Consider the following 14,501-nt stretch of genomic DNA (forward strand, 5'->3'; position numbering starts at 1 on the left):
TGCTTTCAGGCAAGGAGAGCTGCATTTCTAAGAGTGTGGCTGAAAGTTATACATTTGTACCTGCAAGTAAATATCAGCAACCTATCTAGGAGAAAAAATGCACATCCACAGCTACTGATCCAGATGCAATTGGTTTTCCAGCAGGTTCCTATATTTAATCTAAATTCTGCACCAGCTATATTAAATGTAACAAAGAAATGCAACCCAGAAATTATGCCTGGAGCCAAGTCCATTAAAGATACTTCGGAATAACTAGAGACCAAGCACCTTAAAAGCACCAGAAGCTATTGATACTTAAGAGGGGGGCTGTGAATAATCGCAACTGCTGCGTTAGAGAGGGGAGGGAAGAAAAAAAAAAATCAGCCAAATTACGCTTGGTTAATTCAGAGTAACAGATCTGCCCCCAAGTGAATTGGAGGCCTTGAATTAATTCTGTTATGACAAATCAAGATAAACGTTCCCCCTAAATTGCATGCGATTTAATTAATTTTTGAGATCCTCGGATTTTTTTTTTCCTAGCTAATAGTTCACATGCTCCTGTGCTGTCATTGTGCTTGAGTGGGCAGACTTCAAAGTGATATTAAATAACCAACTATTAGATTTACCTAGCACGTCCTATTGGAAAAGTGCCATTTAATTACCTAGCCTGTTCAATTAAAGGGACAGCATTCTCTGAATATAGCAGCTTGCTGTTGATTACCAGGGAAATGAACTCGCTGTCTGGCGGCGCCTCCGTTCCTAACGCTACCCCCTCCCCAAACACACCCTCCACCACCCACCAGCACCAGTCCCCCCGCCCCGGGCCCCCACCCCTGGCCGCGCGGCGCTCACTGCGGCTGCGGGCGCCACGTGAACCTCCTGAGCAGAGCCCAGGGAGAGAAAGCGCGACCCACTCGTCCAGCTCCCGCCCTGCGCTCGCCCCCTCGCGGGCCCGAGGCACCGGCCAAGCGGCCGAGCGCCTCCACTGCGGCCTTGGGCGCCACCGGCCCCTAGCCTGGCCCCCGCCCAGTAGACCGAGCGAGCGGACGAGACCCGGCACGCCGAGAACCGCCAACCCGGCTTCCGGCGCGTTTCCTCGCCTCACAGGACCTGAAGCCCCACCCGTCCATCTCCCCGAACTTCCTCCTCTCGCTGCACTTTCCTCGCCAGTCTTCGGGCCGGAGGTGGGGGTAGAGAAGGAGGACTCGAAGAAAGAGAATCAGAGTTTCTGAAGCTACTTGGTGGCGCTAGGATTGAGCTGGGGGTTCGGGAACTGGGGGGTAGTAGGGGGAAGGGCGCTGCTAAGGCTCGCCTACTTTTGTAATTTTCTAAGGTGGCCGGGCCTGGCCGGCGTTGGCCCCTTTAAGACCCACCCTCCCCTTCCTTTCCCTTCACCCCCTCCTCGTCTTTCCCTCTCTCTCTTAGAGGCCAATTTTGTTAATTAAATGTTTTGTTTGCGACGCAGCTCTCATTCATTGCGGACACGTCATTCGGAGCAGATCTAAGCCAGAGACCAGATCTCATTAGATAAAGCCCATCAGAACCAAGAAAATGGAGGAGCCACTAATTAAAGCTTTTAATTGTGCGGATTCGCTGCAGCAAGGCTTTATTTGAAATCTTGGGAGGGAGAAGAGGCAGAAGTTCAGTTCTGCCCAATCGACACTTGGTCGCGCAGGGGCAAGGGACTAGGGAAAAGCTGCACCCTCCTCCCCCAACCCCCTCCTCCCCGGGCCTCTCCCAGCTCTCCCGAAGCTTTTTAGCCAGATCTTGGTTGTTTAAAAAAAAAAAAAAACCCACAACCTCAAAGTCAGACAGTTTAAAAGCCCCTTAATAAATCGCTCTGTGGTCCCAGCTGGGGCCATAGAGCCGAAGAGTCCCCTTCACCTGGTAGCTGGCGAGCGGATTAGTCCTGCTCCTCAGCGGCCGTCATTGCAGAATTGAGGCCGTCATTGCAGAATTGAAAGCGCCTTCAACAAGTGGACAGAGGGGAGGCTGGGAAGGAGTAGCTGACAGGGAAAGGAACACGCGCCTCCCCACCTTCCCACCCTTTTGGCATCTTGGTGGGCAGAAGGAAGGAACACTGAAGGAAGTCTTAGGAGATGGAGATCCCTTAAAAATGGGGAGTCGAGGGGCAGGGGGGAGATGCTGCTGCTGAGCTCTGAGCAGTGTGAGGAAAGGATCAATTTGGTACTGAGCTAGAACACCTCTCCAGGACAAATCTAAGGTTCTCAGGGTATCCTCTGGTTCACCAGCAATGGTTCCAGTTTTCAGTAAGGAAAAGAGAAAGGAAAGGAGAATATGGGCTCAATTAATTAAAGCTTGGGGTTGGGCACACATCCTTCCTTTCTCCATTAAGCCAAGAGAAAAACACCAAATGGGCATTGATATTTGTTCCCAAGAATAAGGAAAGAAATGAAGTGATTCCCAGGAAGCCACTTGCCTAAACTTGTCCCAAGGGAATGCAAGTGGACCCATCTTCTTTTTAATTAGTGGTAATCAGAATGTTTTCTGAAGGCACATGGAGAAGAGATGAATCTGTACCATTCACTGCTTCTGAACAGCACTGTCAATTTTTCCCCTTTTAAGTCACCCTCCTTACCACAGTTTTGCTATTTAATTACAATACTGTCAAAGCTCATGGCATTGCTTGGAAGAAGGATAAGAAAGCATTACACCCATGCTCCTGCTGGTTTTCCAACATTTCTAAAAGAACACTTTATGAAATTAATGCTGCCCTCTTAATTTAAAAATAAAAGCCCTCCCCCTTCCTGTATCTATATATGTATTTTTTAACTTGGCTGATTGAGAAGGCCAGTACATTACTGGAAAACCAAATGTCACCTTATTCCATCATTTTATACTAATGATATCCCTGCACTAAACATAGCCATACTACTCAGCTCCATATTGCACTGGGGTCTTTTGCAGTTTTAGACCCAGAGTGAGGGAATCACAATAGAGCTACACTTCAAAAAAATACCTCATCTATTGATTAACCCACATTGAAGAAAGAGCAAAAATGTTCTAATCTCTATAAAGAAAACAGTTTAGAGCAGAAATTTAAATAGAACGCAGTTTTTAAAAGTGAGCGGTATTCTAATATCAACCGTGTGGGCGTGGGTTTTTTTTTTTTTTAATTACTGGATGTTGAAACAGAACACCTCCTAGAAGCATTCATGTGCATCAGTCTATCAAACCATTTACTCAAATTAAATGTGTAATCCTTCAAATGCCTCCTTTCAAATTAATGAGTTTAAGTAGCTTGAGTTCACCTGAAAAGATCCTATAGGCACCTGACCTCCTGAATTCTTTCCATTAATTGCACTGAAACTTGTTGGAAAAGGCTGCTTACATGGGCATATGAATGTTCGTATACATTGCTTTAAAATGCAAGATTAGTATAATTCTATAGCCTCTTTTCCTAAATCTCTTTTGGGGATCAAGGGCAGTGATACAAATAACAACAACAAAAAAACCCAAAATCTGAACATTCCTCAATTGAAAGCACTGCAAAATTTTACATCACAAACCACACACTAACACTGGAGTATTTCCAGCCTCCAAGTAACAGTACAAAAAGAGAAACATTACCATTAAGCTTTTTTTTTTGTTTGGGTTCCTTTGCTACAAGAAAAATGACAAGTCTTTAAACTGAGAGGTAACCAGCAGTTTTCACAAGGGGCACAAAGAATGAGTCAGTTTTCTACTTAAGAAAGTTTAAGATGCTTATGTAAATATAATAATCAGCCATCACCATCCGCAAATCTTTTCTCACTAACCACACAAAATTTTAAGTCAATCTTTTGTCTCCCAGTTCCTGTGTGGGCCCCTACCTTGCTTTAAGACAGCAGCTTAAATCCCACTAGAAATGTTTATTTTTAGTGGAGGGTCCAACTGGGGCTGACCACTTGAAACCCTGGTCCTGGGAGTGAGCAACCTTGGCACACCTAGCGGCCCAGTCCCACTAGATGTGCAGTTTTCAGTTAGTGTGGCCTTCGCCATTAATCTGCCATTAAAAATTGGAAGACTATCACATGCTTCTTTAACCCCTTAAATTTCAGCCAGCCAGGTTTTTCAGGTGTATTCTCAAGAGGTGCCCTGTTCCTTTCCTTAAAATCCTTGGTAACCTGTGGCCTTGCTACCGCTCTGCCCGCCAGTGTTGGGGAAAAGGCAGCCAAGTCTTACCTAATGTAGTCATTTCTGCAAAGGATCATGCCGCTCTTGGTGTAACAGGACGTGCCGATGTCGCCCAGCTGCGCCTGGCAGCAGGAGCACTTGAGGCACCGGCTATGCCAGTAGCTGTCCATGGCATAGAGCAGAAAGCGGTCCGCAATCTTGCCCCCACAGCCTGCGCACCGCTTCCAGGAGAGGGAGCCGGCCGTCACCGGGGGCGGCTGGGAGCTGCTGCCCGGATTCACCATGGTCTGCAGAGGGCGGGAAGCGGACAGGGAGAGAGAGACAAAACAGGGGCGATGCAAAAGTTAGTAATCTCCGCGCTAGAGAGCGAACCCGTTCCCCCCCAGAGCTGCTGGAAGGAAGCAGCAGAGCAAGGGCGGTAAGGAGGAAGACGGGGAGAGAGAAGGAGGGAGTCTTGCCGGCAGCAGCCGCCTGTTTACTTTTCTCAAGCTTTGTTCTGGGGCCACGAGCTCCTCTCAACTTTCCAGCGCTCGCCGCCGCTGACAATTTCAGCTTGGGTACTGTCAAAACTCCGAGAGCCAGGCTCCGCGGCGCGCTCCACCCCTCGCGGCGCCTCCTCCCGGCCCCCGCCTCCGCCCCCTCCTCCCCTCCTCCGCAGCCCGCCTCCAGCAAATAAGGGTCAAACCCACCCACCGCCGCGCCCGGCCCCTCCCCGGGCCCCGCCGAGCCTAGAGCGCTCGCCGAGGGGAGTGGGGAGGCGGCGGCCCCCGCCGGAGCCACGTTCCCTCCCGAGCTCTGCCCCGGGAAGTGCAGCTGCAGTTCACAAGTTGGAAATAGTTCGGCTTTCTGAAAGGGAAGGAGGGAGGAACCAGCAGAGGGGAGATGGAGACTGTGATGGTGGGAGGGAAGGCGAGGAGACCATGTGTGTGTGGGGGGGGGGGGGGGGTGGTAAAGTTGCGAAACTGGTTTTTCGTATTTTAAACAGCACCTTTCACATGCCATTGTGGTGACCGCCATCTCCCATTATTGTTCCAAATCTCATTTCATTTTGAAGATCAATCAGTGTTTTCTCTGGGTTTTCAGGACACAGGCAAGAATAATAGATCATTGAACTTTAGGATGCCTGTTAACTTCCTATACAAACACTCTCCACTTTGGTCTCACTAATCTGCCCTTGATCAGCAATTTAAATGCTAAAGCTTTGTTCCTCCAAAGGGGCGGGGGGAGCCAGGGGTGCGTTACAGATAATGTGCGAGAAGGAACTGTTAAAGGATGCACAAGTTATCTCGAGCCAGTCCTGCAGTCACCAAAAACTGCTTTTAAAAATCCCCCAATCTTTCTAATGAATGTCACGAGAGAAGCAACTGGGGTATAATATAGGAATCAATTTATAAAGCTTAGCCTAAACCGATTAATTTGTTGCCTCCAATCCTGAGTCCAATAAAGTCCTCGTGTTCCTCCAGTCACTTATTCTATAAAAAGATCAAGTTATTTACTGCCAATTAAGCAGCCTGTTTTGTCTTTGTCCTCTGTAAGCCGAGAGTGTGGGCTCCCCTCGAGGCTCCCAGCTATCTGCTCAAGACATTCAGCTGATACCTCAGAAGGGAGAGGGCGAACTTTGCCTGTCCCCAGCCCAACTTGGCTACTGCAGGAGGAAAAAAAAAATATGAGGGGAAGGGAACGAAACAAGGACTCGGGTTCCTTAAATAGGCCGATTTTAAACACATTTCCTCCGAAAGAGTCCCGGAACGTGTGTCCAGTGACCGCACAATAAACCAGAATAAGAACTGCACCAATTAAGCTGTAACAAAACCCTGAGACTTTGGAAACAGGACCACTCTAAAACCCATTAGCATTGCATTTATCCGAATGCATCATACCTTTATGTAAATTGATTTATCTGATGCATTTACTCGAGGAATTGCTTTTTGTTACAATTTGCCCTAACCCAAATGAATCTGCATTTCCTGCCCTAGGTCTTTAAACAACCCCCGCACCCCCCCCCCTTTTTAATCGCTCCAAATTCCTTTTTAAAAGAGGAGAGGGAGGGAGGAGATTCCAAGCTCTTCCCCGCCCCCATCTTTGGTGAGAGGTAAATATATATGTATTTTTTTTTAAAGGAAACACTACACTGAGAAAAGCATCCAGTAACCCCATTAGCTAAAGCTCTTAAGGACAAGCAATACCTTAATGCTGATTAAATCTAAAAGAGATGAATCAAGAGGACTGACCAGAAACTGACTCCCCTGATAACTAAGGACGGGCCCTCATCAAGTTTCATTTAGAGTTGGGGAAAAAAAAAGAAAGAAAGCTTTTAAGTTAAATAGGCTTATACTCTAGTAATTACATAGCCAAGCAATTTAGGTCCTGGGATAGTCAGTGAAATAGAAAGCAGAACTGGCAGCTAGAGGCAAAATCTGCCCCCCTTTAACAACGTCTCTGGTGTTTTTTAATGGAGACCAAGGGAGGGACAAACGTAGCGCTGGCAATTTGTAGTACAAAAATGGATGCTTAATTCATGTCTTGATTTTAATTAGGTGATTCACCGGATTTCTTCTGGATTGGAACAAAAGACTTATAAGCCAAGAGGAATTTTTTAAAAGAACCATCAATACCCAATCTTGCTCACTTAGATCCCTTCTGCCACTGTTTTAAAAATAGTGTGTGGGGGGCGGGGGGGTGGAGTGGAGGGTCGTGACTATTTCCCCCACACTACTTCTCAGACTTAAATCCTTATAGCACATCCAGCCTTTCCCTTCGGAATTGAAAATATACCCACCCACCCCCCTCCAAGGTCTCCAACAGACCCATCTCCAAGAAGAACCCTTTTGTAAGCAGGAACCGCTACAAAGCTGGCGGCCCGGGGCTGTCCTCCGTGCTAGCTCGCAGGCCGGCCTCGGTAGTTTCAGACTCGCGCATTATCTAAGCCGACGTATTGTTTACTTGCAATTTGGGACGGTCAAGGGAAGGAAGCCAAAGAAAACAGCCCCGGCCCAAAACGGCCCTCTCCTCTTTCTCCCCGCTCCCTGCCCGCGGCTCCCCAGCCGTCCCCTTACCTGCTTTTCCCCTATATTGCAATATTGCGAGAGGCGACGGCGGCGAAATGCGAGCGAAGCCGCTCGGCTTCCAAGGAAGGGGCGCCTCGGCTGGCGGAGCTGGAGGGAGGGGGGATGTTCTCGCAGAAGCAGGAAAGGGGAGGGGGCTAAGGGCCGCTTTTTTTAACGCGCAGCTCTGAGGCTGGGTTGGGGGGCCCCGCGTAAGTGGCGGGCGGCGGGGAGCAGAAGTGTCAGTCTCGGTCCTCGCCGTTCTCCTCCGCCTCCGGCTCCGCGCGAGCAGCTGCAGGAGCCCTCGGCCCGCGCAGCGCGGCGCAGCGGCAGCAACTGCTGCAATCGCTGCTGCAAGTTTGGCAATGTGGCTTCACTTTGTATATTCCCCCGCCCGGCGGCCCCCGCCCCGCCCGCGCTCCTCCTCCTCCTCCTCCGCCTGCCTCCCTCCCGCGCGCCCGCCCGCTCGCTCGGGGCTGCTGGCGGCGGCAGCGGCTCGGCCGAGCTTCCTGCACCTCCAGCCGGGGAGCGGCCGCAGACACAACAGCCCCGGGAGCGGTGGCGGCGGCGGCCGGGGGGCGAGTGCTCCCGGGAGGCGGGGAGCTGTGGCCGGCGGGGCCCGGCGCGCCGGAGCCTGCGCCGCTGCCGGGGCTGCTGCTGCCCGGCTCGGAGGCGGCGGCGGCGGCGGCGGCGCTGGCCTCTAGCCGGCTCGCTCGCTCCCTCCGCGGCTCTTACACATGTGTTACTGACAGAGCAAAATCCCAACTACTCCCCGGCTCTGCCGCCGACGTCAGCGACCCTCAGCCACTGGGCGGCCGGATTGTTCAGGCGGAATAATAAAACCTGCCAATCCGGGCAAGGACAAAGGGATGACTGAAACGAGACTCCGGGGGCGGGGGAGAGAGCCGGGCGGAGGAGCGGGCCGAGACTGGAGCGGGGAAGGGCCGGAATCAGGTGGGGAGAAGTCACCCAGGCGCCGCAACCCCGCCGGGGCGGTCCCCCGCGGCCCAGGAGGGCGAGTCGAGGCACCGGGGACCCACTTGCCCTCCGTGCGCGCGAGGTATCCCCGGGACCCGCCCCACTAGTCCCTCGGGGACAGCCCGCCCCTCGCGCCGAGAGGAGCCCTTTAGGAAAACTTACTTTACATCTGCCTTGGAAATGGGTCTCTGTTAGGGTAAAAAGGCTTTCCTGAGATCTCCGAGCTGTGGAGATCTGTGCTGTGTTTTTTGAGGTGTTGTTTTTGTTTTTTAAATTCACCATGTTAGAAATTTATGAACCTTAGTGGAAGTTTAATTCACAAGGTAGAAACAGGAACTCGGTAGTTCCGAAACACTGCCTGCTTACTTCCTCTTCTTCCCATCAATCCATGTATAATCTAAGGGCCCAGTAGGCATTTCATAAGTATTTATCAACGTTGGTAAAAAAAGATCACACAGTCTACTTTCAAAGTTCAGGAAAACTTTAGGGAAAAAACCCTTGCCCCTTGTATCCAACCCCACTGTAGAGGATGAGAAGCCAAATTTCTCTTAGCCCTCAGAGTGATGGAAGTTATCGCAGTATTAGAAATCCCACAGCCTCTGGAGAGTAAGAAAAGTTATTTCTAGTGTAAATCAAGTTTTGAGGAAAGCTTTGAGGGTGGTAGTCTAAGTGTCTCATTCTAGTACCGCAGTTCAGCCTAGATGCTTAAATACCTAGTCCTTCAACTTTTATCTGCTTTGCCAAATAGGTTTAATAAATCTCCGATCTGAGGCTAATATTAGGTCTGATTATTATTAGTAAGTTCCAGAGAGATTTTTCTGGTGGAAATTATCATGAAAGTGCAAAGCCCTTCTGCTAAGTATCATTAAGTAAAACCAGTCTTGTGGGACAAGTTTTCATATTGTATTACACACAGCACTGCTAGATTGAGAAAAGGGACCTGCAGAAGAATCTAGCTACAGACAATGCAAATGTTCAACATCTATGGTTTTAGCGTCTGTTTGGGGGGACTTCTGTCTTTCAAACCATCAAAACTAAGTCTGCAAAAGAAACTATAGTCGTTGCCTACAACATCAAGCAGAGGACATTTTTAAATACCAGTCAGAACGCGCCTCTCTTTATATGTCTAGCACCTTGAAATGAAATGGCTTACTTTTATTGATTGGAACTTAAAATTTCATTTTTATGATCAAATCACTTTGTGCATGTATGAAAAGTATTTTTTAATCTTTAAAACTATAATAATTAAAATGTTCTGGATAGAAAACAGCTGCAGATGGGTGTGATTAAAGAAGGCCAACTTAAAACGATGTAATGTTCCTTGAAGGTTGGTAAAGAAAACTCAAACCAAACGGTGAAAGGAACCCAGTAAATAATACACACATTTTAGTTCCCTAGTTCAGCTTCAATTTGTTAATAATTTATAACAATCAAAATGAGATGACACGAGATCTTAGTGGGCTGCAGTTAAGTTCTGATTTGACCTGGGGAAGTAAAGTAAATTTCCTGCTCTGGCCCTTCATTTTCTCACCCACAGATGAAGGAATCAAGCCAAATCGTCTTTATCTTTCCTCTTCTTTAAAAGAACATTATTTTCTACAGAACATTTAATACATAGGTCTGGAAAGAATTGTGGTGCTTTATTTCCCAAAGTATGTACACTAAAATGAAATCTTTATTTTAAAATGAAATGTTAGAAAACTAATCAAACATTGGATATCACGAAGTAATTGTCCAAAGGATCATAGTTTCTATGGAAGGAAAGGAAGAGAGAAGGATGGATAAAACTTTGAATACAGATCTCTAGGCTTGGAGGGCCTAGGAGATGGTGTTTTCTCTCTGATTGTGAGTGGAGTGAAGACTTTACACATGTCCCTGCAGATTGGAATTGGTGAGAGGATGTTACCAGAGACCTTTATTTCCTGATATTCTGGTTATAGAAATACAAAAGCGATGATGGCCAACAGTCTCTATTTAGAGGGGTAGGAAGTAAATACAGTCCCTGTAATCAAAATCCAGGTGTGCTTTAACCACAGCGCCACCTCTGGGTAGTCTTTATTTCTGCATTCCTTGCATTTAGCAGTCCTTATCCGAGTAGTACCAGTAGTGGCGATTTGTGGCGATTTGTGGTCTGCAAGAGCCTGCTATTAATAGAATGGGGTAGCAATGTTAATCTTTTATTTTCACTGATGCTGAATTTACAAAAACTGTGTAAATGTAAATTCATTACAGGTAAGGCAGTTCTGTATTCAAGTGTTCTTCAAACCGATACAGAACAGTGCTCACAATAACCCTAGTATATAGTAAAATTGCCTGAATTCAAAATAATAATGTTATAATATACCCAGCAGTTCAAGAAACTTCTTTTGATGTCATAGACTCGTCATTTAGCTACTCACCTTGAATGACAAATAAGAATACACTGCTTTGGAAAAGAAAGAGAAACTCAAATTATTTCTTTTCTTACATTCTAATTAAATGTACTGATCTTAGATCAAGCCCACATTCTCCCACTCAACCCAAAATGCTTTGTCCATACCTTCTCTTCTTGTCCTCTGAGTCTTCCAATCATAATCATTTTTCTGTTAGCCAGAGGTTCCACACAGACCCATGTCACCATCTGTGCCCCTAGAAAGGCTGGATTATTTGATGCTGATATGGCAACTTCCACATCAAAGTGCCCCAGCTCTTGCTCAATAATAAACAAATATTTAAACCTTTTAAAGGGAATGTAAATTTGTTTTTGAAGGCAGTCTTTTTAGAAAGCCCCGCCTTTTTTTTAATCTGCCTACCTTTATTGCTTTCATGATAGAGATCCCTTGAAATCAAAAGATTCAGTCAAAGTGAATCTGAAAAGCTTGAGTCTGGGACAATTTCAAAATATAAAAGGTGTGGAGAGAAGAAGAGGCAATGATAGTTACCGACAGATGTCATGAGGAAGAAAGAGAAATGGCATGTAGGTGGCTGCCAGTTTTCGTGGTGGTGGTGTTGGCTAGGGAGTGGGAAGGTATTGTACAGTAGTAGAGTCAGAGAGACTGCAGCATTTCAGAATAGGGATTCATCTACATTGTGACACAAATGAATTTATCTATGAAACAGAGACAGGCTCACAGACATAGAGAACAGTGCTGTGGTTGCCAAGACAGAGAGGATGGGGAGTTTGAAATTAACAGATGCAAACTATTCCAGTTGAGCTACTTCAAATCCTAAAAGAGGATGCTGTGAAAGTGCTGCACTCTATGCCAGCAAATTTGGAAAACTCAACAGTGGCCAAGGATTGGAAAAGATCAGTTTCATTCCAATCCCAAAGAAAGGCAATGCCAAAGAATGCTCAAACTACCACACAATTGCACTCATCTGACATGCTAGCAAAGTAATGCTCAAAATTCTCCAGGCCAGGCTTCAACAGTACGTGAACCGTGAACTTCCAGATGTTCAAGCTGGATTTTAGGAAAGGCAGAAGAACCAGAGATCAAATTGCCAACATCTGTTGGATCATCAAAAAAGCAAGAGAGTTCCAGAAAAACATCTATTTCTGCTTTATTGACTATGCCAAAGCCTTTGACTGTGTGGATCACAACAAACCTTGGAAAATTCTTCTAGAGATGGGAATACCATACCACCTGACCTGCTTCATGAAAAAATCTGTATGCAGGTCAAGAAGCAACAGTTAGAACTGGACATGGAACCACAGACTGGTTCCAAATCAGGAAAGGAGTACATCAAGGCTGTGTATTGTCACCCTTCTTATTTAACTTATATGCAGAGTACATCATGCAAAATGCCAAGCTGGATGAAGCACAAGCTGGAATCAAGATTGCTGGGAGAAATATCAATAACCTCAGATAAGCAGATGACCACCCCTATGGCAGAAAGCAAAGAACTAAAGAGCCTCTTAATGCAAGTGAAAGAGGAGATTGAAAAAGTTGGCTTAAAACTCAACATTCAGAAAACTAAGATCATGGCTTCTGGTCCCATCACTTCATGGCAAATAGATGGGGAAACAATGGAAATAGTGAGAGACTTTATTTTGGGGGCGCCAAAATCACTGGAGATGGTGATTGCAGCCATGAAATTAAAAGACACTTGCTCCTTGGAAGAAACACTATGACCAACCTCAGTTCAGTTCAGTTGCTCAGTCCTGTCCAACTCTTTGCGACCCCATGGACTGCAGGCTTCCCTGTCCATCACTGACCCCCAGAGCTTACTCAAACTCATGTCCATCAATTCAGTGATGCCATCCAAACATCTCATCCTCTGTTGTCCCCTTCTCCTCCTGCCTTCAACCAACCTAGACGGCATATTAAAAAGCAGAGACATTACTTTGCCAACAAAGGTCCACCTAGTCAAAACTATGATTTTTCCAGTAGTCATGTATGGATGTGGGATTTGGACTATAAAGAAATCTGAGCACCAAAGAACTGATGCTTTTGAACTGTGATGTTGGAGAAGACTCTTGAGAGTCCCTTGGACTGCAAGGAGATCCAGCCTGTCAATCCTAAAAGGAGTCAGTCCTGAGTATTCATTGGAAGGACTGATGCTGAAGCTGAAGTTCCAATATGTAGGCCACTTGATGCAAAGAACTGACTCATTGGAAAAAACCCTGATGCTGGAAAAGATTGAAGGCAGGAGGAGAAGGGGACGACAGAGAATGAGATGCTTGGATGGCATCACCGACTCGATGGGCATGAGTTTGAGTAAGCTCTGGGAGTTGGTGATGGACAGGGAAGCCTGGCGTGCAGCAGTCCTTGGGATCACAAAGAGTCAGACACAACTGAGCGACTGAACTGAAATGAAACTATTATGTATGGAATGGACAAACAAGAAGCTCCTATTGTATAGCATGGGGAACTATATTCAATAGTGTGTGATAAACCATTATGGAAATGACTATGAAAAAGAATGTGTATGTATATGTATAATTGAATCACTTTGCTATACTACAGAAGTTAACACAACATTGTGAATCAACTAAATGTCAATAAAATAACTTTTTAAAAGAGAATAGGGATTCATAATGAATTCATCTAAAAGACTATACTTCAAAGAATTATATCTTGGTTTTAAATATTGATAATACTTTAAATTTACTGTTTTTTGTTAGTATTTCTCAAAATCACTGAAAAATATCTCACTAAATGTTTCATGTGATAAAGTTGTTGCTGTTTTAAAGTCTTTTTCTTTTTTAAGCAATCCATATGTCTCTATTTGGTAAATGTGCCACCAAATTTGTGTTAATCCGTATTTAGGAAGTTGTCATAACCTCTCTTTTATAGGGTAACATAAAAGCATAGTGAAAAAGTTAATTTTATTGAAATAAAACAATTGGAAGATCACTGAGGAAAAGGAAATAACATTAATACTGTTGTGACTAGAAATATAATTTATGATATACATTTTGCTTTTAATTATTCTACTTGATTAGAACATTTAAAACTCCTTGAGTCCGTGGGAAAGATGGGAAAGGTGATGGGAAAAAAGAAGATACAACTGTGATACATTCTTTTGCCTGACATAACAAGGCCACTTTTATTATAGTGGCAAGAATGACTCCTTTTCTTCATACATGCTTATTAGGGTAGGAACAAGACTTAAAAATCTCCCAATTCTACCCTAGAACCACCATCAGCAAATCTTGAAGTATATTTCATAGTGGTTATATACAATAAAGATTATTTGGCCTACTCCTGCTAGCTTTCAGGACTGAATTCTGTCAATAATATTCAACTACCAGTGATATTCTGCATATATCACTGCAAATTAATTATCAGACTGTGTATGTGAGTATGTTATATGTTCATTAGGGTCTTCAAAATAGTCTACTGCACCCACAGGCAGTGCTTATTAAAGTTGAGTTAAATCTTACTGCGGATAAATTTAATTTTGTAATAGTTACAAAAGAGGATATGTAGATGGCTGGGCAATTTGTATATATATGTGAGGTAATTATTACTAACAATATATATTAAAATTATAAATCCAGTAGAAAATAGCAATTCTATTTAACATTAATTACTGTTCCTCTCCAAGACGATGGAAATAAGCATTTATTGATAGAGAAACTAAAGCATTAAAACATAATTCATTCCCCCTATGTTCCCATTAACTGTTCTTGGTACAAGAAAGGCTAGTAGTTCAGAAATTTCACATACACCAATCCACAACTTCCTTAGTTACTGTCACTTTTAATTATAGTATTGAAATAATTAAGCTTTCTCTCTATGTGGATTTGTAATAAAATGTAATATTTTAAAGTGTTATACTGGTCTCTATTTGCTCACTAAAAAAATTGATGAAAATATGATATTTTATTCATCTAATTATAATGAATGACCCTGGTGGAATTAGGGGAGTTCAATCCAT

At 45.1% G+C, this 14,501-nt stretch overlaps 1 protein-coding gene across 1 annotated transcript in view; it reads right to left on the bottom strand.

Moving 5' to 3' along the window:
• The window catches only part of LMO4 (LIM domain only 4), a 16,677-nt gene extending 9,132 nt beyond the window's left edge, over positions 1-7,545 (bottom strand). Inside the window, exons 1-2 of the mRNA XM_052637215.1 lie at positions 7,173-7,545; positions 4,165-4,403 (exon numbers count right to left, since the gene is read on the bottom strand). Coding sequence (XP_052493175.1) covers positions 4,165-4,400 — 236 coding nt within the window. The 5' untranslated portion in view covers positions 4,401-4,403; positions 7,173-7,545. The remainder of the gene's footprint in view (positions 1-4,164; positions 4,404-7,172) is intronic.
• Between the last annotated feature and the right edge of the window lie 6,956 nt (positions 7,546-14,501).

Source organism: Budorcas taxicolor, chromosome 3 (assembly GCF_023091745.1).
Source record: "Budorcas taxicolor isolate Tak-1 chromosome 3, Takin1.1, whole genome shotgun sequence".
In the NCBI taxonomy this organism is placed as follows: Eukaryota; Metazoa; Chordata; class Mammalia; order Artiodactyla; family Bovidae; genus Budorcas; species Budorcas taxicolor.